The sequence below is a fragment of the Chinchilla lanigera genome, unplaced genomic scaffold (assembly GCF_000276665.1).
Source record: "Chinchilla lanigera isolate Chin_1 unplaced genomic scaffold, ChiLan1.0 scaffold00081, whole genome shotgun sequence".
In the NCBI taxonomy this organism is placed as follows: domain Eukaryota; kingdom Metazoa; phylum Chordata; class Mammalia; order Rodentia; family Chinchillidae; genus Chinchilla; species Chinchilla lanigera.
Genome location: NW_004955482.1, coordinates 5,519,049 through 5,546,950, shown reverse-complemented (window position 1 = coordinate 5,546,950; position 27,902 = coordinate 5,519,049). Strand labels below are relative to the sequence as shown.

The window sequence follows — 27,902 nt, the reverse complement described above, 5'->3', positions numbered from 1 at the left end:
AACAGTTTACATTTCATCTCTGAATGAAGTGATTTAAAAATGATCTTCAATAAAAATAGTATTTAGTAACTTGAAGAGCTTTAAACAATTGCTTATACAATGCCCACAGAGCTGTCTTAAAATTTTTTACTACCTACAGCACCTTTTTAGAAGACACAGTTATGCACAATGTTATTTTGAGAACTACATCACTCAAGTAAATGGCTATTTTTTTGATGGATCATTTTAACCAAGTGAAAATTGGAAATTTTGAAAATAAAGATTTCATGTGGTAATTTCCCTGTCATTTCATAGCAGAAATGCATTCCAATAAGCTGACAGACATTACAATGGACAAAACAAATAAACATTATTAGGACATTAAAAACATGAGGAATTAAACACTTCTCACCAGCTTGACTGCTTTGTTATACATTTTAACATAGTTCTGCGAAAGAAGAACTTCCTCAATTTTGAAGGTCACTCCAGTAAAACTCAGCTGTCGGGCTATATACATTCCTCTAAGCTTCATATCCATAGCAACTATTTCCATGGCACCAACACCTCTGAAAAAATTAAAACGCGAAGTAACTATCAGGACGTAAACTGGAGGGGCTGGGGATGTAGCCTGCAGCGCCTGCCTGGCCAGTGCTGAGGTCCTGAGTTTGATTCCCGCGAACAACTCCCACCCCAAAAGGGCTTTAATCTACAGTGAAGCGTTTAGCAGTAATGCATCTTTCCACGTGCTAAAGAACATGGCGTGCACCGCAGGGGGCATTACCTGCGCTCCACAGCTTGAATGAAATCACTGAATTCTCTGAATGGAGTCCCCTCACCCCAGATTCCAAGGCGGTTCATATAGGCCATGTTGCGTGGTTCCGAAGCACCTGGAAAATCCCCAAACATATTACAGCTGCAAAGAGCATTTACACCACTTTTTAAATACAATAACACTCACCAGTGGCACTGGCATACACAACTCTGGCTTTCGGCAGTTTGTTCTGAAGCTCCAGAACCGCTAAGCCTGTCTTGGTGGGTTTGGAAGAACCGACAGGACATAAGTTCTTTGCTTTATGACATTCATCGAACACTATCTGTAAGGAATGAGCTAAGGAACATACCTTAGTAGTAAATGTCTACTGATTATTAGGAAGAGTTAACTTTTAGCTTCCTGAAGCTTCAGGTGTCTTTTTCTTTACACAAAGAAGCCTTCCACCAGATGCTTCTCCCACACAGCTGCTCCCCTACCCCAGCCTCACAGGCATACAGTGACTGGTACCAGGCATCTAATTTCTAACTAGAGTGCAGGAGAAGATTCTTTGCAGCAAAAACTGACCACCACAGATTATAAAACGTATTAGTAGAAGCTGTGACTGGGAACCAATTTAACCAGCATTTCATAACATGGTATGTCTCACACAGGATAATATATGATAAACTGTGAGCAATACATTTCAAAATCACAAAATCAACGATGTTCTTTTCTTTTTTTTTCTTTTTGAGACAGGGTCTTCCTATGCAGTTCAGGCTGGCCTCGAACTCGCAACGATCCTCTTGCCTCAGCCTCCCCAGTGCTGGGATTATAGGCATGTGCCACCACGCCCGGCAACAACGTTCCTTTCACTTGGGTTCTTGGGAACCCTGCCATTCATGGGACCGCCTATCTGAGTGACCTCACTCAGCAGCCCTCTCACCTACTCCTCTTTTCCTAAACCGGTCTCCTGTCGGACAGAAACTGAATCAACTTTCCAGCCCCCTGGGAATCTGATCATTGAAACTCTCCTCCCAACAATCTGTTCATGTAATCTTGGAATTCTCCTTTGCCCACAGTCTGTCCTTTTATACTTTTATGCCACTAAAAAAAAGAAACAACGTAGTCATAAAGGATACCACTCCATCGAAGTCGTCACCGCACCAGTGCAGAAGTTGTTTTAACCTAGTTTTATATTTACCACCGGACTGGCTTTCACCAATAAGGGAGGAATATGTAGCAAAAATAACACCCTTTTTCACACTCCCATTATGTTTGGAAGAAATCTTTCCATATTTAAACTAAAAACAGAAGAGAAAACACTTCAATTAGTCTTGGAAACATTTATCTGACCCGAAAGTTTTACAGCAGGACCTCTTAACTGGACAGGATGATGACAGGCTGAAAAAGTCAAAACGCCACAGAAGTTCTTGTATACAAACACACATATATTATGGTATAAGGATCTAGTTTTCAAAGTCTCAAGAAAGTCCATCACCAAAAAAAATAAATAAAATCAAACTCCCCTTTAGGAAGAAATCACAGTATTTACCCCACAAGTATTTACTATCTATTTTACTATAGCAAAGCACTGATTAAATTCTGAAAGAATATTAGTTAATGTATCCCCCCCCCTTTGATTACACTGCTCAGAAATAAATATTTACAGGTCTTACCTGCATGGTTTCAGTTTTAAACTGGTCATACATGATCATTCATGTATATATAATAACAATTTTAAGCTATCAATCCACTCAGACAATGAACCAACTCAGAATTCACATGGAAAGTAGATTTGCATTTATTTATCTTCCAGGAACTAGGAAGGGCTAGCAGGAAGGATTTTATAGGAACTGTGTTTGTTTTACCTTTATAACCAATACAGTGTGTCAATAAAGATTTACTAAATGAACGACAAGATTTTAATGACAGGGCTGGGGATGTGGCTCAGTGATAGAGTTCTTGCACTGTATGTATAAAGCCCTGGATTCAATCCCCAGAACCACCAAAAAAAAAAAAAAAGACTCTAATCACATTAGGCTGTTTTAGGCACAAAATACCCATTTTCTTCTTATGAACTGTTCTGCATGAACACAGGTACATGCACTCAAGTCCATGAGGCAGGTGAACACTGAAACCCATCTCTAATCCACAAGGTCCTGATGTGCTGCACAGGATGTGGTGCCCTGCAGGGACAGGCACAGCCCCTTCCCACAATGCACCAGAACAGCTGTGTAGAAGTACTTGAGGGGGCTGGGAATTTAGCTCAGCAGCACAGCGCCTGCCTGGCAAGCGCAAGATCGTGAGTTCGATTCCCGGTACCGGAAAAGAAACAAACAAAAAAAAAGGACTTGAGAGGGCCAGGGATGTAGCTCAGTGGCACAGCACCTATCTGGCAAGTACAAGGTCCTGAGTTTGATTTCCGGTAACAAAAAAAAAGTACTTGACTAACTAAAGACTGAGGGAACAAATTCCATGGCAGCAGGAACAATGCCTACTTTGCTTGCTACTATACAACCACTGTGTGGCATGGTACTTGGCACATAGTAATACACGGACCAACAGAAGCGGCAGCACTTCCCACACTTCCTTTGGAATAACACATTTAATCCTCGTAACACCCTACAAAGTAGAAACCATTACTCCCACCTCAGAGTGAGTTCAATATTTACTGAATAACCAAGTAAATAGGAAGTTTTCATACCTTATTTAATGAGTGGACCAAAATGTTTTTTGCTCCAATGTCCCTCAAGTCTCTTTCAGCATCATACTTTAAGTCATTTGAAACACTGAACCTGTCATACAAAGAAAAGAACAAACTAAATCCAAACTACATGCCAGGCATGGTGGCACACACCTGTAATCCCAGCACTGGGGAGGCTGAGGCAGGAGGATCACTGCAAGTTCAAGACCTGATTGGGTTACAAAATGAGCTCAAGGCCAGCCTGAACTGCATAGCAAGACCCTGTCTCAAAAAGACAGGGGAAAAAATAAATTACATTACTCTAGTAGAATTCAGGAACGACACCAGGTCTTGACACAAAAAAACCCAGTCGATTAAACCCATTCCCAAGTGTCAAATTGTTCACAAATTAAGCCTTCCCCAGCCAGTTCCCAACACTTACCACAACGCTCTCTTTCTACTCAACAAATAATTTTCATAGATGATTCCCGCTATTGTCCTGCCTTTCCCTACACCAGCACCATCACCTATTAAGAAGCCAGCACGATCGCCATTAGGTAGGAATGTTTCATGTTGCTGAAAAAGAGAAGACAGGTAACTAATCTTTCATAATTTTGATTTATCTTTCATACATAGTTTCACGAATATACCTCACATTTTCATATATAAATGCCATATGGTCCAGTCGCTAGTTAATGTGGATACTTCCTGTAGGTTTACTATGTATTCTTTCCGGCTACCCTCCCTGCACCGAGAAATTTTTATTTGTTTGAAGCAGGGTCTCGCAATGCAGTTCAGACTCATCTTGAACTCACTATGCAGCCCAGGCTGGCCTTGAACTCAAGAGCGATCCTCTTGTTGCGAATTTGAAGAATTCATGAACTGGTGAGAAGCCCTCCATACTCCTTTCAACACCTGCCTAATCAAATACTAACCTATATATCATGCATAACTATGGGAGATAATAGGTTATTTGAGTCATTACTTATTTTACAGAAATGGAGCATGAGCTGGGTATGGCAGCACACACCTATAATCCCAGCACTTGGGAGGCTGAAGCAGGAGGATTGTTGCAATATCTCTTGTGTCTCATTTATTTCACTTAGCATTATGCTTTTGAGATTTATCCCTACAAATGACTCAACTTTATTCTTCTTTATGGCTGACTACTACTCATATATATATATATATTTGTGTGTGTGTGTGTATATGTATGCATGTGTGTGTATATGTATGTGTGTGTACATATATATATACACACACACACGCATACACACACACTCTATTTTCTTTATCCATTCAGTTGTTGATGGATATACAGACTTTCATAATTTAGGTATTGTGAACATAGGTAGTCCAGTTATCACTGTTTTTAAAAATTTTATATATATATCCAATACAACAATGCTACAGCATTCGTCATTTCCACTGGAAATATACTCTTATCTCTCATATACTGTCTCATTTTGTAACACATAGAACTTCTATGAAACATTACATTTAGGAGTTTTCCATAGAAAGAAATTTCTCCTTTGAATTAAAACTACATTGTATGGGCCAACATAAACTGATGATTTTTTTTTTTTTTTTTTTTTTGGTTTTTCTCCGGTACCAGGAACCGAACTCACGACCTTGCGCTTGCCAGGCAGGCACTTTGCCGCTAAACTAAATCCCCAGCCCCAAACTGATGATTATTGTACATAATTATGCACACTGCTTACCTGGGCCGCATAAGTAACTGCCTCAAGCTGTAACGCTGATAACCAGCCACTGTCAATGGTTTCTTCAGAGATGGAAGTTTTGTACCAAACATCAGGAGGAGTGACACTGGACAAAGAGCTGGTTTCCACGACAGCATCCGGATGACGCAGCCCAATTTTTACTAAATGAAAAATTTAAAAATACTTCATTTATTTCATTCTACTAACATTTCCAATTTAATTAAAAGACACTGCAAGATTTTTCCTATGACATGGAAAACACCTGAGGAACTCTTCACTCTTCACTCATGAAGAGCCTCCATGAAGTTATATGGCCCTGAGGATGTAACTCTGCAAAAGAACACTTGCCTTCCATTTGCAAAGCTCTGGGTTCAATCCCCAGCATCACAAAAAACATATGTGACTGAAGTACTCCTTAAATTTGACTAAAATGATTTTAACAACTACATACAGCTTACAAGAAGACTTGCTGATAAAAACTTCTAGTTTTAAAATCACGGACCTGGCCGAGCATCTTGGGAGGATCCCAAGAGCCTACAAGTTGGAGCCCTGCCTGGAAAACAAAGAGACCTCTTTCAAAACAAGAGTAATAAATAAAAATACTAAGCTCATACACAAGCTTTTCCAGAATAACCCACTGTCCCAGACTAGAGAGGTTTTTATTTACTTTTTTTTGTTGGTGCTGTTCTTTTTGAAACAGGGTCTCGCTGTGCAGTTCAGGACAGCCGTGAGCTCACTTTGTAGCCCAGGCTGGTCTTGAACTCCCAACGATCCTCCTGCCTCAGCCTCCCGAGTGCTGGGATTACAGGCATGTGCCACCATGCCCGACCAAGAAGTTTTATTTAAATGAGTCATTCATTTCATTCTGCCAAAGTTCACAATATATTTTCACTTTGAAAGAAAACAGCAGCAATAACAAATGGGAACTAACTCCCCAAAATGTACATTGTGAATAATTTTAAATAATGGTTGGCAAACATTTTCTATAAAAGGCGAAGCAGTAAGTGTTTTCAACTTTGTAGGCATCCAGTCTATTTCACAACGACTGAGCACTGTGATTACAGTATAAGGACAATCACGGACAATGATTAAACTGATGAGCATGCCTATGTTCCAATACAACTTTATTTGCTAAGATGGGCAGTACATCTAGACCCTGTGTGCTGACCTCTCTCTGGTTTAAAGGGTCAGAGACAAACTCAACCCTCTACTCCCAGTAAAAAATTACTGCGACGGGAAAAAACCAGCACTTCGGATACTACAATCTGAAACTTTTTTTAAGCAGTAGGAGAGCTTCAACTTATGGAACCAAGCTATATCCCTATCCCCTTTAATTTTTTCTTATTTTGAGACAGCTCTCCCTAAAGGTCTTGCCCAGGCTGACCTGAAACTTCCAATCCCCCTGCCCCCGCCTCCAGAGTAACTAGAACTACAAGTATATGCCCTCATTCTGGCTTTAAAACTTTTTTTTTGGGGGGGGGGAACAGTTCAGACTGGCCTTCAACTATGTAGCTCAGGTTGGCCTTGAAATCCTCCTGTCACAGCCTCCCAAGTGCTGAGATCATAGGCATGTTATCACTATGCCAGGTTTAAAGTATACATTTTTATATCTACAATTTACTTAAAATAATCTTATTACCATTATCTATATAAGCAAATTAACTTGAAACAAAATAAAAATCCTTTTTAGTCTTTGTTTCAAAGACTTCAATCTAAATGTTCTAAACCTGTACAGAAAAAAAAAATTTCCATGTATTTTAAAAACATTAGAGCTTAAAACAGATGACAAAAGTTCCACTTATCAACTGGTGGGGCACACAGGGCTGGTATGTCCCATCAGGTAAGTGTCTAAGGGAGAGTTACTTAAGTTCAAGAGGAAACCAGAATTTTTTTTTTTTTTTGGACAAGTGTCTACAACATACATTTTATTGGCATATACTCTGCATAGGTTTCAGCATGGCCCATTTCTTCTTCATCTTCTTCCTCGGGCTCATCTTCATCTTTTACAACAGGAACCTTCTGTGACAACAGAGAAAGTACCATGAGCCCCATGCCCAAGGCTGGCGGCCCAGCCAGCACAGAGGAAGCTCTTGCGCTGGAACACTGTACCCGCCGACACTGGACTCAGGAGGCACCACCTGTGTGTTCTCTCAACACTGGGTCTTACTTCGAGGCTTCCTCACTTCTCCAATGGCAACCTACTCTGTCCCTTACACACGAATGTCGCCAAGAGCTGCCATCCCCCTGCACCAGGATCTCCCCTTCAGCACAGCTCCCTGTCGCCAGCATCTCACGTGCAGCCCGAGCTCCTACAGCAAGGCCTCACTCCGGCTCACACACCGCCCTCTCTTCGGTTCACCTCCCCCTGCCTGCTTTCTCTCAGACCCTGCAAGCAAGCCCAGGAGCAGAGCTCAAAGCTCTTACAGAGCAGAGATTCACTTCACACTCCCGAGTCTCCACACAGCAAATAAACGGAAACAGCCACAGGATTTCCCCTCAGTCTCAGCACTGGCAAGTGGAGAATGGAGCACTGGCAATAATCTCGCCAAGGCGACAGAGATAACGCAGACTGTGAGTGGCAAGCCCAGTGAGTGGGTGCTGCACTCGCGCATTTCCATCTTTCTCCATGGACCCTTACCGCTGTTGGAGCGGGAGGAATAGGAGAACAAGGAGACCTTCATCACCATGCCTTTGTCATGCCCAAGAAAGCCATCAAGAGGCTTCTGGTTCAAAGGATGGGATGGAGAATCTGCTGTGAAACCAGGCAGATGGAGGCAGGGAGGAGGAGGAGAAGACACAGTCCGAGCCTCCAGGCCAGACCCCTTCTCTGGGGTTTACCACGCCCAGAGCAGAACGTGCTGGCACAAAGGCACCGGGCACATAGGGAAGCCAGGAGACAGGGAGCACCCCAGCAACCTTAGCCACGAGTCCTCAGGTGAAACCCCAACTCCACAGTTGCAAAATGAAACCTATCATTTGACACTGGACACAAAATGGGACCAGCCAAGAAAATAGATCTGACACCATATGCTCTATTTCATTCTGTATCCTTGGGGCAAATTATCTAAATTCTGAGTCCTAGTCACTCTCACCTCAACTATAACACACAAATAAGGTTGATGCTACAATTGTAAAACCTCCTTGATTCTCCCTTTACTTTCTCTACCTAAATTTTTTTAGGACAGGTTCTTGTTAAACTGCCCAGGTTGGCCTCAAAATACATCTGCCCGGGCCTCCAATTTTGTGTGTGTGCGCAACAGTGGGGTTGAACTCAGGGACAGAGAGAGCCAGCACCCGGGACACGACACAGCTGATGAGTTTTACCAGCTGAGGAACGAGGGGCCAGGCTGTCAGGCCCTCCTAGTTTTCAACGGAACCTGGAAATTAGCACTTCTTGGGCCCACGAAGTATTCAAAATCCCTCCCAACACTGCAGGGCCAAGGAGAATGCATCTGTTTACATGATGCTGCACAGACTAGCACTGGGCAATCCACTGGACTATGCTTCTGACAGGCTGCTCTGCCACGTTATGGGGGAAGTGTTTATGGAGTGGGATGGGAACAAAAGCATTACATCAGACATTTCTTCAAGAAAAGTACATGGCTAAGAAAACCAACTTCCAAGTGCTGCTGCTGCACAACCACTAAGTGAACTGGACACTGCCTGTATTCGCTCTTCTGGTGCCCACTCAAACCTCAGGAGCACGTCACCAGGCCTCCTCCAAGTTCACGTTCCAAGTCCAAGTCATCATAGTCCTTTGGTATTGTACAGACAGCTATCCCTTTCCTTTTTTCATTTTCCCTCACCCTTTTCAAGTGCCATAGTATGGCAGGGTGCGTTGACGCACGCCTGTCATCCCAACACACTGGCAGACTGAGGCCAGAAGGGTCACAAGTCTGAGCTCAGCCTGGGAAACTTACTAAGGCCCTGGAGAATGGGGATGAAGGCCAGGCCGGCCTTGAACCCACTATATAAGCCTGGCTGGCCTCGAAGTTGTGTTCCCCTTGCCTCAGCCTCCCAGGTGCTAGGATTACAGGCATGCATGCACATCCACAATTTAAGGAAAAAAAAATATATAACTGGGTTATTATCTGATCTGACAGGTCTTAACTAGCTACACATACTCAGGTTCACTCCTGAAATAAATATAGTTGTCAAATTTTTTTTCCTTCTTTTTTTGAGACAGGGTCTTGCTATGTAATGAAAGTTGGCCTCAAACTTATGGCTATCCTCCTGCCTCAGCTTCCCAAGTTGCTGGGATTACATGTGCCACAACACCCAGCAAAGATTTCTAGCTGGCCCTACACTGTATTTTCTCCCGATCATGTAAGATTCTTAATAAAAAGATCGGTATTACCTATAATACACTTATATACTTTCTATCAAATATGAAGTTTTAATCACCATTTAACACATAATAGTTTATTTCAAGTAGATTTTTTTATTTTAAAGATAAAAGAACAAAAATATTAACAAACACACATACAGTTACAAAGTAACTTAAAAACAATACAAGCAATACTGAATTTCAGACAAGGTGATAGGAAATTAACAATGGTTCTTGTAGCAGTGAGGTTTAAGTTTCCCCGTATGTTCATGTAACAGCAGTCTACCTCCACTTAAAAGTTTGCTGAGGGGTTGGTCTAGAGTACTTTTAAAGTTTTTTTTTTTTTTCTGTTTTTAAAAACAGGGTCTGAGGGGCTGGGGATGTAGCTCAGTGCCACAAGTGCCTGCCTGCCAAACGCAAGGTCCTGAGTTTGATCCCCAGTACCCAAAAAAACAAAAACAAAAACAAACAAACAAAAAAAAACCCCAGGGTCTGACTATGCAGTTCAGACTGGCCTTGAACTCACTATCTAGCCTCAAGCTTGCTTCACCATCCCGAGGGCTGAGATTACAGGCGTGCACAACCACACCTGGCTTTAGTTTTGGTTTTTTGAGACAAGGTGTTGCTATGTAGTGCAGGCTGGCCTTGAACTTGCACCAACCCTTCCTGCCTCAGCCTCTAGAGTGCTGGGATTACAGAAGCGTCCCACCAGACCCACACAAAAATATACAAAATGTGGGACCACGGATATAGCTCAGTGGCACAATCGCCTGCCTGGCAAAAGCAAGGTCCTAAGGTCGATTCCTGGTACCAAATATATAGATAAACACACACACTACACAAAAATATAGACACACATACTTTCGACTCACCATGGTTGGGGAAAAACTTCTCATTTTCATGTCATTTATCCATATCCTTGCTACTTCTTTATTAGAAGACTCTTTCTTCACTGTACCATTGCTTACATCAGCTGAAGAAGAGAAATCAATTAAAAAAATTTTTTTAAAATCTCCATTTCTTTGCCTACTGTTGAAAGATTCAGTGATATTTACCAACTTCACTAATCAAAAGACATCAATCTGCCTGCTATTAAGTTAAGGCTATGCATTTACAGAAAATTAACTCTAGAAAACAACTCAAGGAAAAGCAAACAAAAATTAGTTAGGAGAAAAGCACATTAACCAGACCTACACGATGGTTTAACACAGATACAAAAGCCACCATTACTTTGAGACATTCCACTTGGCTCATTAGGAAAAGAAACAATCCCTGCAGATTTGACGGTACTAATTTTTCAAGGCAAAATAATTATTTGTAGAAGAAAATCAATTTGGGAACATTTCATTTCCTTACTGTCCTCAGAATGAAGATCCAAACAATGAACGCTTTCTTCTTCAGTGATCTTCAAATAGTTCTTTAATACGCACAGAACTTCAGACTCCCAACCACCAACTGAAGTAGCCTCCTTTCAGTTGGGAAGGCGCAGGTGGAGTGAGGACAGAAATGCCCTGGCTCACTCATCAAATACAAAGAGCCAGAAGGGAATCGTTTTCCACCAATGGCTGACCACCTCAGAGCACCCTGGAGCCACTCCAGAGAGTGCCCTGCCCCTTGGCCAGGTCAGAGAAATGTCCTGCACTCCAAGGCAGGAAATGAAAAACAGTTTTGATTTCCCAACTAGCACTTGGCTGCCAGGATGCAGTCAGAACAATGACCCTAATCCCTGATATAAAAGTACAGCCACGAGGGCGCAAACTATGAACTGAACATAAACATCAGATTATCTGAACTTTGTCATTACATCTGTCACTACATAAAAAGTCACTTCTCACTCAGTCCGTTGGGATGCCCCAAGCCCTATAAACAAACTTTACCACTTCCAAGCAATCAATTCTGACGTGGCTTACATGTGTAATCCCAGCACTCTGTGAGGCTGAGGCAGAAGGGCCATAAATTCAAGCCCAGCCTGGACAACTCAGAAATCCTCTCTCAAAAATAAATAATAAACATGTAAGTAGACAAAGAGACAAGGGATGGGGTAACGAAACTGAACGCACTGTGAATTGAACCCAGGGCCTTGCAGGCTATATCCCCACTCCTTTTTTATTTTCTACTTTGAAACAGGGTCTTCCTAAATCATATAGGCTGGGCTTGAGCTTGCAATCCTGTTTGAGCCACCCTGGGTGATTACTCGCTTGACTATCAAAACAGCGAACTGTACACTTTTAAAAGAGTGAATGGACTGGGCATGGTGGCACATGCCTGTATAGTCTCAGCACTCTGGGAAGCTGAGGCAGGAGGACCACAAGTTTAAGCCTAGCCTGAGCAACTCAGTGACTCAGGGAAGCTTTGTCACAAGAATAATAAAAGGAGCTGGGCATAGTGGTGCTCGCCTGTAGTCTTAGCACTCTAGAGGTTGAGGCAGGAGAATAACCACAAGTTTAAGGCCAGCCTGGGCAACATAGTGAGTTCAAAGCCAGCCTAGATTACAGAGCCAAACCCCATCTCAGAAAAAAGACAAACAAAACAAAACAACAAAGCAAAGGGGCAAGAATATCTCTGGAGGGCTTTTTTTGAAATGCAGAAGTTGGGTGGTGATGTAGTTTAATGGTACAGCACTTGCCTCATATATGCAATGCCCTAGGTTCAATCCCCAGCACCGAAAATGAATACATGAATAAATGAATGAATGCAGCCAGGCGTGGTGGCACACGCCTGTAATCACAGCACTCAGAAGGCTGAGGCAGGCAGATCATTTCGAGTTGAAGACCAGCCTGGGCTACAAAGTGCACTCAAGGCTAGCCTCAATTGCACAGCGAGACCCCGTCTCAAAAAGACAAAAAAATAAAAATAAAAAAATAAATGAATGAATGCAGAAGTTTTGGCCTCATCCTGAATCAGATTCTGCTTCTGAGCAAGATTCTGAGGTGATTCATAGGCAGAGAAAGTGTAAAAATAAAAACTTATTTAAAGGATTAAAAAACACAACTTGTTATTCATAATAAATAAAACTGAGATGATCTCATGGCATTAATGTAGCTACTCGGTAATCCCGAACACTTCATTTCAAAGCAAAATGCTCCACCAACGCCTCTGTATCTCTGCTTCCCTTGAACTAGGTACATACTGTAAACACACAGGGCAAGACAGAGAATGCCTCTTTCATGCCCAGATCTTTAAAGACACAAAGAAACCCTCCAAGGACTGTGACACAGTTTATAAAAGACAAAGTTGTTGCTACGAAAACAGAGACTTACTAGCTGCTGTTGCAACTGGCTGAGCAATATTAGCAGGTGGCTTCAGCTTCATGAGTTCATTTAGACTACTACTTTTGAGCAGATCCTTCAGCTGAACCTGGTCTTTTGACGGTGCAGAGGTCACGGTGTTCCGCACTGCTGGTGCTGAGACTGAAGGGCGGGTGTTTGCAGTAGTCTGGATAAATTTTGTTAAAGTGATGGTCTGCCTGTTGGTTGTTACAGGTGGTGTTTTAGTCATTACAATTGTGGATCCCAGGGTTGGAAGCTGATTTATTTGATTTAGCACAAATGTTGTAGTAGATGGAGGCTGCTGCTAGGAGAAAAAAAAAAAATTAAAATACTTTACACATAAAAACTGTTTCCTTTTCCAGTGCAGTCTAACCCCATAAATACGATTTAAAAAGCTAAAATTGGTTTTATTCTTTCCTATTTATTTCTAATTTAATAGGCTGGGTTTTATTCAATTTTTACTTACTTATTTTTTGGTTTTGTTTTGTTTTGTTTTTTCTTCCAGTACCAGGAATCGAACTTATGACCTTGCGCTTGCCAGGCAGGCACTGTGCCGCTGAGCTAAATCCATAGCCTCCTTTACTTATTTATTTTGAGACAGGGTCTTGCTGCTAAATTGCCCAACTGGCCAAGAACTCATAATCCTCCCAGCTCTGGCTCCCAAGCAACTGGGATTACAGGCATGCACTACAATGCTATCTTTAATTCAGTATGACTAGCTATAAACCACCAAGTTAAAACTCCACTTTAACAAAGCAGGAGCTGGGCATGAAGGTGCACACTTGTAACCCCAGCACTCAGGAGGCTGAGGCAGGAGGATTGTTGCAAGTTCGAGACAAGCCTGGGCTACAAAGTGAGCTCAAGGCCAGCCTGAACTGCATAGCGAGACCCTGTCTCAAAAAGACAAAAAGCAAAAAAGGAAAGCAAGAAAAGAGACAAAACGACAGAGAAAGACAGAAAGAAAGAAAGAAAGACAGAAAGAAAGACACACAGACAGACAGACAAGCTGGGCGTGGTGGCACACGCCTGTAATTCCAGCACTTGGGAGGCTGACGCAGGAGGATTGTTGTGAATTCAAGACCAGCCTGGGCTACAAAGTGAGTTCAAGGTCAGCCTGAACTGCATAGCGAGACCCTGCCTCAAAAAGACAAACAAAACAAAAAAAGAAAAGAAAAACAAAGTAGGAGACCAGTATGACATTTTATACAACTATTAAGAACGAAAGTATACATTGAAAGCTATCCCAAGCAAACTGTGATGTACAGTAATCCTAAATAATGCTTAGTAACAGAAAGAATTTCTTTTGTTTGTTTGTTTTTTGAGACAGGATATTATAGTCTAGGCTTATCTCAAACTCATGGTGATCCACTTGCCTCAGCCTGAGTGCTAGGATTACAGGTATGCACCACCATGCTTGTTGAAAGAATTTCTAATGCCAGCACCGCTCCAACAAAACAATCCTGGGCCAATCACTTAAGGAACTGGTGGCCTGGATTCTCTTGAGGGCTATTTTCTGATTTTAATATTCCATGACTCCTAGCTGGGCATGACAGCATAATCCCAGCATTTAGAAGGCCAAGACAGGAGGATCACTGCGAGTTAGAGGCCAGCCTGAGCTACACAGTGAGTTCAAGGCCAGCCTGAACTACACAGTAAAACCCTGTCTAAAAAAAAATTCTACAACTTGTTCAAGGCTTTGTTTGCTATCACACAGTCTACACCAAATTTAGAATTTAAAAAGACAGTAACAGCCAGGTGTGGTGGCACATGCCAGTAATCCCAGAACTTGGGAGATTGAGGCAAGAGGATTGCCGTGAGTTTGAGGCCAACCTGGGCTACACGAGCCAGATCAAGGCCAGCTTATACTACATACCAAGACCCTGTCTCCAAACAAAAAAAAAGACCAAACGACCCAGCCAAACTATAAATATTGATAATGTGGGTGCTATAAACCCACACAACATTTTCTTTTTCATTGCTGGGGAGGCATGGGAAGAAACTGACAACAAAAAATAATATTAACTGTGACTCTAAGTACAACTAAGATACTTTTACAAACTTACGTCTATTTCTTTTTTTTTTTCTTTTGCCTTTTTGAGACAGGGTTTCACTATGCATTTCAGATTGGTGTTGAACTCACTTTGTAGCCCAGGCTGGCCTTGAACTCAGAGTGATCCTCCTGCCTCAGCCTCCTGAGTGCAGGGAATACAGGTGTGTGCCACCATGCCCAGCCCTTAAATCTACTATTACTTACTTTCTTCCTGAAACTGTTTATTTCTCTGTGACTCCCATAATAAGAATCTCCTGGCTTTGGATGTATCACTCTTAAATATCCTTTAGTAACACAAATTATCAAAAAAAAAATCTTTGTGTGTTTTTGTTTTTGTGTGTACGTGTGTGGTGTTTTTTCAGACAGGATCTTGGTATGTAATCCAGACTGGCCTTGAACTCATGGCAATTCTCCTGCCTCAGCCTCCCAAGTACTGATATAACAGGCATGCACCAACATGCCTGGCTCTTAAAATTGACAAATTTTAACTAACAGTTTGTCAAATAATTTTATGCCACTTGGCTTTAGTTAATAGCTGTTTAGCTGGGCGTGGCTGGTGCACACCTGTAATCCCAGTGCTTGGGAGGCTGAGGCAGGAGGATCATTTCAAGTTCGGAGGCCAGCCTGGGCTACAAAGCGAGCTCAAAGTGAGCCTGAACTGTATAGTGAGACTCCATGTCAGACAAAAAAAAAAAAAAAAAAAAAAACACGAGCAGGGCGTGGTGGTGCATGCCTGTAATCCCAGCACTCGTGAGGCCAAGGCAGGAGGATCACTGTGAGTTCGAGGCCAGCCTGGGCTACAAAGTGTGTTTCAGACCAGCCTGAACTGCATAGTGAGACCCTGTCTCAAAAAGAAAATGGAAAAAAAAGCTATGTTTAAGATAAAGTCAGGGGAACCCTATATGAAAAGCTCAATTACAACTACATAAAAAAATTATGCATACCAATGTACAAAACCTGAAAAAAGCGAAAGTGAAAATAGGATAATAGGTACTTCATGTTTATTTCATGAATTTTGTATTATTTGCAATAAACTAAAAAAAGTTATATTGTCCAAATTACCTTCCAGTGGTGCAAGTGGCATAACAATGAAAGAAATCTCAAGGGTAGGACAGTGGAGAGGTAGAAAAGAGCAGACCTAGGAAGATAAAACTATCTCATACTGAAAGGCTATTTTCTTGCTACAATCCTAAACTACTTTAGAAGCAATGCCAAACCTGAGTAATTCTTACCCTCACATTTAACAGCGCAGGACTGGGTACTGTCTCTGGTTCTTGTTTAACAGTAATGGCGGCTTCTGCTTCCAAGCCTAGTTCTAATGCACCAAGTGGCACCGACTAGAGAGAAATCATCAAAGAAACAAACAGCAGTGAATTCTGTTTCCAGAACAAGAGTTGCATTTTTTTTTTTTTTTTAAATTGCCCAGGCGGGGGCTGAGAATTTAGCTCAGTGGCACAGCGCTTGTTTCGCAAGCGCAAGGTCGTGAGTTCGATTCCCAGTACCGGAAAAAACCAAAAATTAAATAAATAAATAAATAAATAAATAAATAATAAAAATTGCCCAGGCGCAGTGGCACACACCTGGAATCTCAGCACTTAGGAGGCTGAGGCAAGAGGATCGCCGTGTATTTAAGGACAGCCTGGGCTACATAGTGATCTCAAGGCCAAGCAGAACTACATAGTGAGACCCTGTCTCAAAAAAAAATCAGGACTAGCGCTGTAGCACAATGGCAGAACATTTCCCTAGCATGGGAAAGGCCCTGAGTTCAAATCCCCAGCACCACAAAAAATAAAATGTCAACTTTACATTCAAACTAAAACATGAAATCATCAGTACCAGATACAGTGGTACCTCAGTTCACAAATGCTTTTCTTTGCAAACAATTTGGTTTGCAAACAGAAGCATTTGGTAAAATTTTGTTTGGTATTTTATTTTGTTTTATTTATTTATTTTGAGGGGCGGGTACCGGGGATTGAACTTAGAATGCTGCACTTGCCGGGCAGGCACTTGTGCCACTGAGCTTTATCCCCAGCCCCTATTTTGTTTTATTTAAACATGGTCTCACTATGTAGTCCAGGCTGGCCTTGAACTCACTATATAGCTCAGGCTGGCACCAAACTCATGGCAATCCTCCTCCCTCAGCCTAAAGAGTGCTGGAATTACAGGTATGCGCCAACACACCCAGGCAAAATTTTATTTCCATTTGCAAACTCCACTGGCTGACGAACATGAAGAGGGTCATCTTTCCCATACAAACATGAACATAGCCCATTTTTCTAGAATCGTGGAACAACTTAAGTTTATGAACCAACGTACCCCTATGTAATCTTTGCAAGCCTAAAATCGCTGCAAAACTATGCTAACATCACAATCTTCCCTTTTAGAGAATATGTACAGTGAAGTGACAGAAAACTACTCTGATAATGTACAAAGACAACTTAAAGGAGAGGATGATCCTCCCACAAAAACTCTCATAAATCAGGTATGTCCAACCTGTGGGCTGCAGTCCACAGGCAGCTCTGGACAGGTACTGAAACGGCCTGACAATACTATCAGCTTTTAATATGAGTATGTGATCTCCTGCGATATTAATGAGCTGCTCATGCGGCACCCGAGCACAGAACACTGGAGGGTGCGCACAGCGTACCACCGGCTCCACCTCCTGTGCCCACCAGAGCCGAATGAAGTCCACGTGTACCGGATGTTTCAAGAGCTTGATTTTTCAAATAAAATATAGTAGTTACAGGTAACAGTATTTCCACCTAGACACACGTGTGTGCCTGAGAAGACAGATGTTTTATTGTTAGACATGTTAAATTTTCTTATTGGATTATTAAACTTGGGCTTGTGTTATTTCATAAAACAACTTAATTTTTTAATAACTGGGCATAGTGGCACATGCCTGTAATTCCAGGATTCTGGGAGGCTGAGAAGGATTGTAAGTTCAAGCCCAGCCTCACCTTGTGCCAAGACAAAAAAAAAAAAAAGGGTTGGGGATATAGCTCAATCCTCAGGAGCTGAAAAATTAAATAAAGAGTAAAGTGAAATGTTTCTCACGTACATCAACTATATCGTGTATCTTATATGCAACCCCAGACAATTCAGACAGCTTCTCTTCCCTCAGTGCAGCCCAGGCAAGCCAGAAGTCAGACACTCGTTCTGTAAACAAGTACTATCTTATGTTTATACACATAATCGTATCAAATTAGAAAACAGTATCTTGGTTTTCATTCCAAATATGTTCTACCTCATGAATGAAGACAAATATTCAACACTAGAATAACATTCACATCTATATTTAAATTTAAGAGGTAATACCTGTTGGTATACATGAAATTAAAAGTTAACAAAAGCCCTGCTGTTTGACAAAAGCTTTAGAAAACTTACCTGCTGAACTGCAGGGGTTGGGGTTGGAGATGCAAGCCCCACATCTCCATCAATATCAAAGAGGTCATTTGGACTAATCCCACTCTCACTCAAAGCAGCAAGCAGTAAGTCTTGCCCTGGTTCCACCATCTTTAAATGAAAGATTAAATATTAACATTAAAAACTTTAAGTGAAAAATATTAACATTCCTCTAAATAAACAATCCAACATTTTCTACAAGACTTATGAAGAACTTGCTACGAGTCAGGAAAGCTCCAGGAAGCTCCACTAAAGTAAAGACAGAAGTATGTAAATCGGGGCTGGAGATTTAGCTCAGCAGCACAGTGCCTGCCTGGCAAGCGCAAGGTCGTGAGTTCGATTCCCAGAACCAGAAAAAGAAAAACAAATATGTAAATCACAGCAGGACACATCTACAAAACCCTAGGTAGATCAGGGAAGGGAAAGTGAACTTTACGGAAGAAGAAAATAAAGACAACAGTGCAACTGCATCTCAAGAAGAGCTCACCAGGACAAGAACCTTCTCAACAGTGTATTTAAGTGCACGCAGCCGTTAAACAACGTGACGCGCTCACAAGGGCTGGACTAACCAATACATACAGCAGTTGACAAGAAAAAGCACCAGGGAGAGGAGGAAGACACCACTCACAAGCCTTGTCCATCATTCTAGATGGAGCGCCTTTAACACTGTGTGTAATACAGTCACTAAAAAGTTTCCAAACGTGGACTCTGGATGACACAGATTTGTGATTTAGAAAGATTCCTCACAGCAGTGTGCCCACAAACTGAGAGGGTCCAGAGGGACCAAAAGAAGAAATCTTGAAAACTGTTACAGCTCTCCAAGAGAAGTGGTGTTAGAATCACAGAGAGCAGAGAAAGGAGGGGAATGAACTCCAAGATATTTAGGAAAGAGAATCCATCCAGTGTAGTTTAAATAAAAGTATACTAAGCCAGGTGTGGTGGCACACACCTGTAATCTCAGCGCAGGAGAATCACCGTGAGCCTGGGCTACACAGTACCAGGCCAGCCTGAACTGCATAGCAAAACCCTGTCTCAAAAAAAAGACAAATAAATAAAAGTATACCAGAGAAAAAACATGACATGATGGATTAGTTATGTCAAGAGAAAATGAAAAACTAGAAGTTGAACCCAGGAGACTTGAAGCATTAGTTATGTGAAATTTAGAAGGAAGGAAGCTAATTTAGGAGCAAGCACGTTTTAGGCTGGAGTTTTCCAACTATAATCTCAGGAGCCAGACCAAAGTATTCTATCAAAATGAATTTTTTTTTTTTTTTGTACCGGGAATCGAACTCAGGAGCTTGCGCTTGCCAGGCAGGCGCTTTCAAAATGAATTTTTAACCACTTGGGAAACAAACAATATTTAGGAGCGCTTTCTCAATTTTAACTTTCCTCATTAATTTCTTTGAAATAACTGATTCATACATACAAACGTGAGATCTGACTACTTTGAAAACTAATTTCAGGTTATTAAAAAGACACTAATTTTTCAACTGATTCATGTGTTCTCAGTCTGTGTGATAAAATTAGGGTTTATATTTTTTTTTATTTATTTCTTGGTCTTTTTGAGACAGGGTCTCCCTGTGCAGTTCAGGCTGTCCTTGAGCTCACTTTGTAGCCCAGGCTAGTCTCAAACTTGCAACGATCCTCCTGCTTCAGCCTCTCAAGTACTGGGATTACAGGTGTGCGCCACCACACCTGGCAGTGTTTTTAGACGAAAGCAAGATATTTAACAGACGGCTGGGGATGTAGTTCAGCAATGCAGCACCTGCCTGGCAAGTGCGAGGCCCTGAGTTCGATTCCTTGTACCAAAAAGGAAAATAGTTAAAAAAAAAAAAAAAGACATTTAACAGAGAAACACTCTATGTTAGCCGGGCATAGTGGTGCACGTCTGTAATCCCAGCACTTGGGAGGCGGAGGCACCAAAAATTCAAGACCAGGCTCTTAGAGAGAAAGAGCCTATCTTAGGGCAAAAACAAATTCTAAACCCACAGAACACTGCATTGTATAAACAATGACCTGTGACAATGGGGTCTTGCCTCACCCACTCTGGCTAATCTTTGCTACATTAACAGAACCCCAGAGACTACCAAAACACATTTTGTTTTACTGAGAAAGGATCTCCCTATGTGTCCAGACTTCACCTGAATTCACTATGGAGCCCAGGATGGCCTTGAACTCGTGGCAATCCTTCTACCTCAGATACCCAAGTGCTCACATTACAGGTGTGCACCACCACACCGGGCCCAAAACGCATTTTTAAAAAGTAAACATTGGAGCCAGGCATGGTGGCACACGCCTGTAATCCCAGCACTCAGGAGGCTGAGGCAGGAGGATCGTTGCGAATTCAAGGCCAGCCTGGGCTACAAAGTAAGCTCAAGGCCAGCCTGAACTGCATAGCGAGACCCTGTCTCAAAAAGATAAAAAAAGAAAAAAAAAGTAAACATTGGAAATGATTTATTTACACTTGAAAAAGTGTATGTTTAGGGCTCCCCCTTGTGCCTGAGATAAGTGGAAGGTACTTAAATGACAACAAGGAAGCTGGATGTGATGGTGCACGCCTGTAATCCCAGCACTCTGGAGGCTGGGGCCAGAGGATCGCTGTGAATTCCAGGCCATCCTGTGCTACACAGTGAGTTCAAGGTCAGCCCAAACTGCATGGTGAAACCCTGTCTCAAAAAGACAAGAAAATAGTGTGGGATATAGCTCTGTGGCACAGCGCTTGCCCGGCAAGCATGAGGTTCTAAGTTCAATTCCTGGTACCAAAACAAAACAAAACAAAAAACTAAAAGTAAGTGACAATGAGGGCCTCAGGGGTGTGCAACAGCCAGCTTGTGCAACCATGGTACCCTCACTTTCATGCATGGACACCATCTTAGAAGCCAGACATACCCTTTTTCTGCCAGTACTGAGGGCTGCACCCAGGATCTTTACCAGCAGCTGGGGCAACTTACCATGACCTTGTCTTAAGATGTGTTTAAATTTTCAAAAGGTTAGGGATGTAGCTCAGTATAAAGACCCTGGGTTCCATCCTCAGTATCGCAAAGAAAGAAGGGCAGGTTCTCACTTTGTTGCCCAGACTGGGTCCACATGCCTGGGTCTTACCTCTTGTTTCAAACCCCTACTATACCCAAAAGTATGTTGTTTTAAACCAGTGAATTACAAACTACAGACCACAGACACTTGGAGGCCAATAGTATGGATCAGATATAAACTAAGCCTAATTATACTCAAAAGTACAGGAATATCATTTACTAATAAAAATGCAGAATCCCTGAAAAGTGTTAATAAATTCATGAGAGGTTTTGGGGTTTTCTTTGTTGTTGTTTTTGAGACAGGGTCTCTCAAACTCAAAGGGAACTTCCTGCCTCAGCCTCCCGAGAGCTGGGATTGCAGGTGTACACCACCACACCCGGCTGAGAGTTTTTTAAAATACATTTTATTTATCAATGAGGATCAAAAGAACACAAATATCATCATGGAAGGGAAGAATTTTGGGGCAAAACTTTTTGATATTTATAGAAGAAAAGATGGCAACAGTTATAAGTAATGCTATCAGTGACCAGCTCCGAACTCACTGAAGAATCACATTTGACCCAGTCATTCCAAATGTATTCAGGTATCACACATCATGGTGAGTACTATAGATATATACAACTTTTACTTGTCAACTAAAACAATGACCTGAGATTTTCTAAGTAGTGACCTAGTAGTGATTATGTGTGCAAAAGACACTGACTACTATGATAATGAGTGAGATTTTCATCTTATATATGTAAGACACAAATGAAATCTAGGGAATCTAGGGATTCTACATTTGTGTCTTGGACACAAATCCTCTACTTGTTTTTTTTTTTGCAGGAAAAAAGGATAAAGAAAGAATACATATTCTATTCTCTAATTTCATTAAGCAAAACTAACAGCTTTTGTATTTGTTTTGTTTTGTTTTGTTTTGTTTTTTGGTTTTTCTCTGGTACCGGGAACTGAACTCACGACCTTGCGCTTGCCAGGCAGGCGCTTTGCCGCTGAGCTAAATCCCCAGCCCTTGTATTTGTTTTGTTTTAAAGACATGGTCTCTACAAATTCTAGGCTGGCCTTGAACTCCCAGCAATCCTCCTGTCTCAGCCTAAGTGATGGGATTATAGGCTTGTGTCATCATGACCAGCTCTTTGTCCTCAGTTTATGAATAAGACGTATTCCTGGGAAGGAAAGCAAATTCTTACTTTGCATCTACAAAATAAGACCGGGCATGGTGGCGCACGCCAGTACTCATGAGGCTGAGGCAGGAGGATCATTGCTAGTTTGAGACCAGCCTGGGCTACACAGGGAGCTCAAGGCCAGCCCAACCTGCATAGCGAGACCCTGCCTCAAAAAGACAAAAAAAACACACACAAAAAAAACCAGAACATAAATATGAAATACCGCTAAGTGTAAGAAACGCATTAGTGTGTCTACAAAACAGTTCATGGACTTCAGGTGGTATTTACCATGCAGTAACCTAACAAACGCACAAATTACTACAGACATTCTTGTCACAATCAACCAACAAAAAGTTTGATATTTGTGGTAAATGTATTTGAAAACATCACCCATTTCAAAATAGAACACCTATAAAAAAAATTCTACAATAAATACAAAAAAAGACACAGTAGCAAAAAGCAAGAGCTACACTAGGCAAGAAGAGAACAGAGACAGTGTCAAGGAGAAGAATGGGAGGATACAGCTCCCACTGAGAACACCAACACTGAAGCTTATCTCCAGGGACCAGGCTCCTCCCTCGGAGACCAAAGCAGATCTTGGTGACTCTGAGCAGACACAAGGGCTGCACTATCTGAAGGGCAACAGCACACTGCTGTGATTAAGGGGAGTGCAAGCTCAGAATGATTATGGCCATTCAGACACTGGCCACATCACCCACTGCGCGCCTGACATGGTCAAATGATAACCTTCTGGCTCCATTTCCTTACCTTAAGGTGGGAACTAGGCAAAAAGCTAGGCATGGGGGCTGGGGATTTAGCTCAACAGCACAGCGCCTGCCTGGCAAGCGTGAGGTCATGAGTTCGATTCCCGGTACCGGAGAAAAACCAAAAAAAAAAAAAGCCAGGCATGGTGGCACATACATGTGATCCCAGCACTCAGAGATGGAGGCGAAAGTATCACAAGTTTGAGGCCACCTTGGGCTACACAGTGAATTCAAAGACAGTGTGAACTACATAGTGAGACCCTGTCTCAAGGTGGCAGGGGTAAAGAATTGCCCTTATAGGATTGCTGTGTTGAACAGTAAATGTAGTATTACTTAGAATAAACTGCTACTAGCTATTAACTATTTTGAGAAACATGAGTATTATTCCCTCCTCAAAGATGTCTTCTTTCATATCACTGACACAACACTTATTTCCCAGACTATGAACTGCGTGTGCATGTCTGTGTGTGTGTGTGTGTGTGTGTGTGTGTGTGTGTGTGTGTTTGTGAGAGAGAGAGAAAGAGAGAGAGAGAGAGAGATATTGAACCCAGGGCCTTCATGTGGAGCTACACCCTCAGCTCTTTCCCTAATTGTTATCTTGTGACAGTCTCCTACACTGCCCAAGCCAGGCTCCAACTTGCAACCTCCCTGCCTTCTGGGTCCTTGAGTGCTGCACCTATAGCGGTGCACTACCATGTCTGACTTACAAACTTTTAATTGTTAGCAATCTTTCCAAGAATTAATCCAACTTTAGTTCTATAAGATGCTAGTTCTCTTTTTACCCAACAAGGCAGCTCCCAAATAGCGTGTCCAGTTAATCAGTTATGTCTACAGGAAACTGGTAGACATTTTAAAATGTGTACCACTTAACAAATACCTTTGCCTCAACTAATACTAAGAAAGACTTTTTTCTTTACTTAGTAGTGTTGACCATGTCTGATGCAAGATTCAGTCACAATTTTGCTTCTATACAGCCCTGATGTGAAGAATATCAGCTTAAGTATCTGAAGGACTACTGGGCTGAGGCAGAAGGATCACAAGTTCAAGGCCAGCCTTGACTTCATACCAAGACCCTGGCTCAAAGGAAAAAAAAAAGAAAGAAAAAAAATCAGAAGAAAAAGAGAAACTAGTTATAAAGAAGTTAGCTTAAAATGACTTTTTTTTTTAACCTAAAAGGATATAAACTCTATTTTCAATACCTCCTCTTCAGGTTATGACTGCTCAGTAAAACATCCCCAATGCAAACCTTGCAGAAAAACAATCATAAAGGAACGTGTAGTTTCTGTTTATGTTTTTTGAGATAGGGTCTCCCTATATAATTCAAGCTGTGTTGGAACTTACTGTGTAGGCCAAGCTGAACTTGAACTTGCAGCAATCCTCCTGCCTCAGCCTCCTGCATGGGGGGGATCAGAGGTGTGGGCCATGTGCTCTGCAGGGAATGTGCAAAGTATATACAAAGTTTCAAAACTGGCCTAAAGTACACAAGAATCAGAAAGGGAAAGTGACACAACACCTTTGATCACTCCCTCAAATTCAGATGACTTTTGATACTTGCTGTTTGGCTGGATTTCTCTTTCAATAATCAAAACAACCTCCGAGTATCCCCTTGTCACAGAAGAGCAGTTACCAACTACAAAAGGTCTGGAATAGAATTAAAAATGCAGGAGGTCCAATAGCACACCTCTCCAAGATCCTGCACTTTCTTTTTTTTTTTTGGCTTTTTTTCCGGTACCGGGATTCGAACTCACGACCTTGCGCTTGCCAGGCAGGCGTTGTGCCACTGAGCTAAATCCCCAGCCCCGATCCTGCAATTTCAAAACCATACTTGCCCTCCACAGCCACAGGTTATGCACTCAAAGATTTAACCAAGAAGCAAAAAGATTCACACACAAAAAACTTAACCGGCACTGAACATGGACTTTTACCTCGTCACTATTCCTTAGACAACAGAATATAGCTACTGCTTACATAGTATTTATGGTGTGTTAGACAGAATAAGTAATATAGAGAGAATATAAAAAGTAAGAGAAGTCGAGCAGTGGCCCATGGCTGTAATCCCAGCACTTGGGAGGCTGAGGCTGGGGGATCTTTGTGAGTTCAACACCAGCCTGAGCTACAAAGTGAGCTCAAGGCCAGTCTGATCTGCATAGCAAGACCCTGTCTCAAAAAGACCTTAAAAAAAGTGAGGAAGATGTATATAAACTACATGCAAATATGATACCATATATATACTGGACTTGAGCATCTGCATAGTATGTTACGTGGAGTGGAGCGCACCAGCATTTTCAACCTGCTGGTAGCGACAGGTCAATGGGCTGTCTGCTTAATTTTATCATACTCAACATTTTTAATGATTCATATATAGAACCAAGAATTATTGCAAAGGCTGGTGTGGTGATGCATGCCTATAATCTCACCACTTGGGAGGCTGAGGCAGGAGGACTGCTGTCAGTTGAAGGCCAGCCTAGACTATGTATAAAGACCCTGGCTCAAAACAAACAAAAAATAATTGCAGAGCATGAAAAGAAAATGTTATCTTTTGAAATTTTTGTATCTGTGTTTATATGTACTAGATCACTGTGTAAAATATATTTCTTATTGTAAGATGTACTAAAAACATTTGCAAATCATTTACTAAAACGTTTGCTAAAATTTATTTGCTGCTTCCCAAGAAATATGTAACATAGGTAACCTGATGAGTTTTATATCATAGCTGACTTACTAAATAGTTTGTGGCCAAGTGTGGTGGCACACACCTGTAATCCCAGTGCTTGGGAGGCTGAGGAAAGAGGATCGTTGCGAGTTCAAGACCAGCCTGGACTACCAAATGAGCTCAAAGACAGCCTGAACTGCATAGTGAGACGTTGCCTCAAAAAGACATAAATAGTTTGAGATCTTCAAGAGACTTTCCATCTACACAGAAGTTTAGTGGTACCCTAAGGTTGTGTTCAATACTTGGTGAGTTCAAGTCATATCAAAGTGGATCAATCAGCATATGAAAACAAAGATTTGCAAAAACTTTTAGTATTATGTAGCTTTATTTCTAATTGGCTACTTAATGTGAAACCAATTCTACACCAACTTTAGTCAGGCAAAGCATGAGAACGCGAAGAGGCTAACGTTCCAGTTACTCTACTTGATGCAACCAGAACTGCATGTTCTTGTCCTTCACAGGTGGCAAGTCTCAACTCAAAGTTCAACCTAAAGGAAACAACAAAATACGTAGTATATCAGTAGCTACAGCCTCTGGGCCAGGCTGGGCCTGGTGATGCAAGCTTATAATCCCAACATACTATAGAGGCTGAGACATAAAGATAGCTCAGTGTTTGATGCCAGCCTGGGCTACATAGAAGACCATGTCTCAAAAAAATAAAAATAAAGCCTTCTGGGCAAATCACTTTTAAGAGCATGAAAAGAATTTTCATCATGCCTGCTTTGAAAGTAATTTCAACAAAGCCCTTAAAACACAAAACTGCCTAACACATACCACCAATGAATGAATGAATAGTAGGGCTCTTCTTTTTAACATTTATCCAAGAACCAAAGTGAAGTTTTGTTTAAAATTCTATTTTGCAGGTTATGGTGGCGCACGTCTGTAACCCCAGCACTCGGGAGGCTGAGGCAGGAGGATCATTGCGAGCTTGAGACCAGCCTGGGCTACAAAGTGAGCTCAAGGCCAGCCTGAACTACATAGCGAGACTCTATCTCAAAAAGACAAAAAAAAAAATCTTAAGAGAGTTGTATGAAACAGATAAGATCCCTCCAGTCAGCTGGTAGAACTGTATGCAAGTGCTAAGCTGACTGGTGCAGAGCCACTTAGGGTTTGACAGTTTGCCGGCCCCATCTGACTCTTTGGAGGCCTCGACTTTAACTCCACACCCACCGCTAACAATCAACTTTTAAAGGTCAAAGGGGAGCCAGTTTCTAACCTTCCCACAGCACGTGTTCCACACAAACTTCCGGGTGCAGTTACAACTAGCTGCGAAACGCAATGCATTAAAGACGTCGCTCTGACTCTCATTCTCTCGCCCGTTCTTTTCCTACGTTTCTCAGCCAGCGACTCCCAAAAACAAAAGCCTCCCACAGTAAACGGAGCAAGCACATAAGAAGAGCTTCTCTGCGCAAGGATCAAGTTAGTGGTCTGCAAACATTAACTAAACCGAAGCACAAAGCCGGGTGGAGAGGGGAGGAGCCGGACGCCAGGGTCAGGAAAGAAACAATCACAAGGGCTCAGAACATCCAAATCTCCGCAGCGGTTAAACCGATCCCAAACCACTTCTGGGAAACCACGAGCCGACACTGCTTTGGGGAACTTTGGATGCTCGGTACAGCGGACACCGTCCGAGGAAGCCAATGCGCCACCGCCACCCCTCCCACGTTATACCTACCCCGAGGGTCGGGGAGGTCAGCACGCTCGCTCCAGGCAAAACTCAGCTCCGCACCGGGTGAGGCAGGAACGCAGCCCCCACGTGTCCCACGCACCGTCCCCGCCGCGCCCCGCACGAGGTCCGCGCGCCCCGCCCGCGAGGGGTGCAGACCCAGCACGGACAAGCCCGCCGCCTCCTTCCCTCCCCGCGCCCAAAGCGGGAGCAGTGCTCGGAGGAGCGGCACTCGGGAGGACCGCGACTTCACTTTCCCCGCGGGCCCGGGGCCGCGAGGCCCCGGTGTTGCGGGGAAGCTAACGGGGTGACCCCCGAGCTGCCGGCTGCGCAGACCCTGCCGCCCCGTCCTCGGGCCGCCGCGGGCTCGGGACAGCG

The 27,902-nt window shown here is 42.5% G+C and overlaps 1 protein-coding gene across 7 annotated transcripts in view; it reads right to left on the bottom strand.

Annotated features, from left to right (window-relative positions):
- Sbno1 (strawberry notch homolog 1 (Drosophila)) overlaps positions 1-27,786 on the bottom strand; it is a 52,252-nt gene extending 24,466 nt beyond the window's left edge. The window contains exons 1-13 of one of the 7 annotated variants that reach the window (XM_005403039.2): positions 27,778-27,786; positions 18,168-18,296; positions 16,013-16,117; positions 12,722-13,034; positions 10,334-10,434; positions 7,057-7,153; positions 5,135-5,295; positions 3,856-3,989; positions 3,435-3,525; positions 1,870-2,031; positions 938-1,073; positions 761-866; positions 392-545 (exon numbers count right to left, since the gene is read on the bottom strand). In XM_005403039.2, coding sequence (XP_005403096.1) covers positions 392-545; positions 761-866; positions 938-1,073; positions 1,870-2,031; positions 3,435-3,525; positions 3,856-3,989; positions 5,135-5,295; positions 7,057-7,153; positions 10,334-10,434; positions 12,722-13,034; positions 16,013-16,117; positions 18,168-18,296 — 1,689 coding nt within the window. In that variant the 5' untranslated portion in view covers positions 27,778-27,786. The remainder of the gene's footprint in view (positions 1-391; positions 546-760; positions 867-937; positions 1,074-1,869; positions 2,032-3,434; positions 3,526-3,855; positions 3,990-5,134; positions 5,296-7,056; positions 7,154-10,333; positions 10,435-12,721; positions 13,035-16,012; positions 16,118-18,167; positions 18,297-27,777) is intronic. The other 6 variants (XM_013503552.1, XM_005403043.2, XM_005403045.2 and 3 more) reach the window with 6 other exon arrangements.
- Between the last annotated feature and the right edge of the window lie 116 nt (positions 27,787-27,902).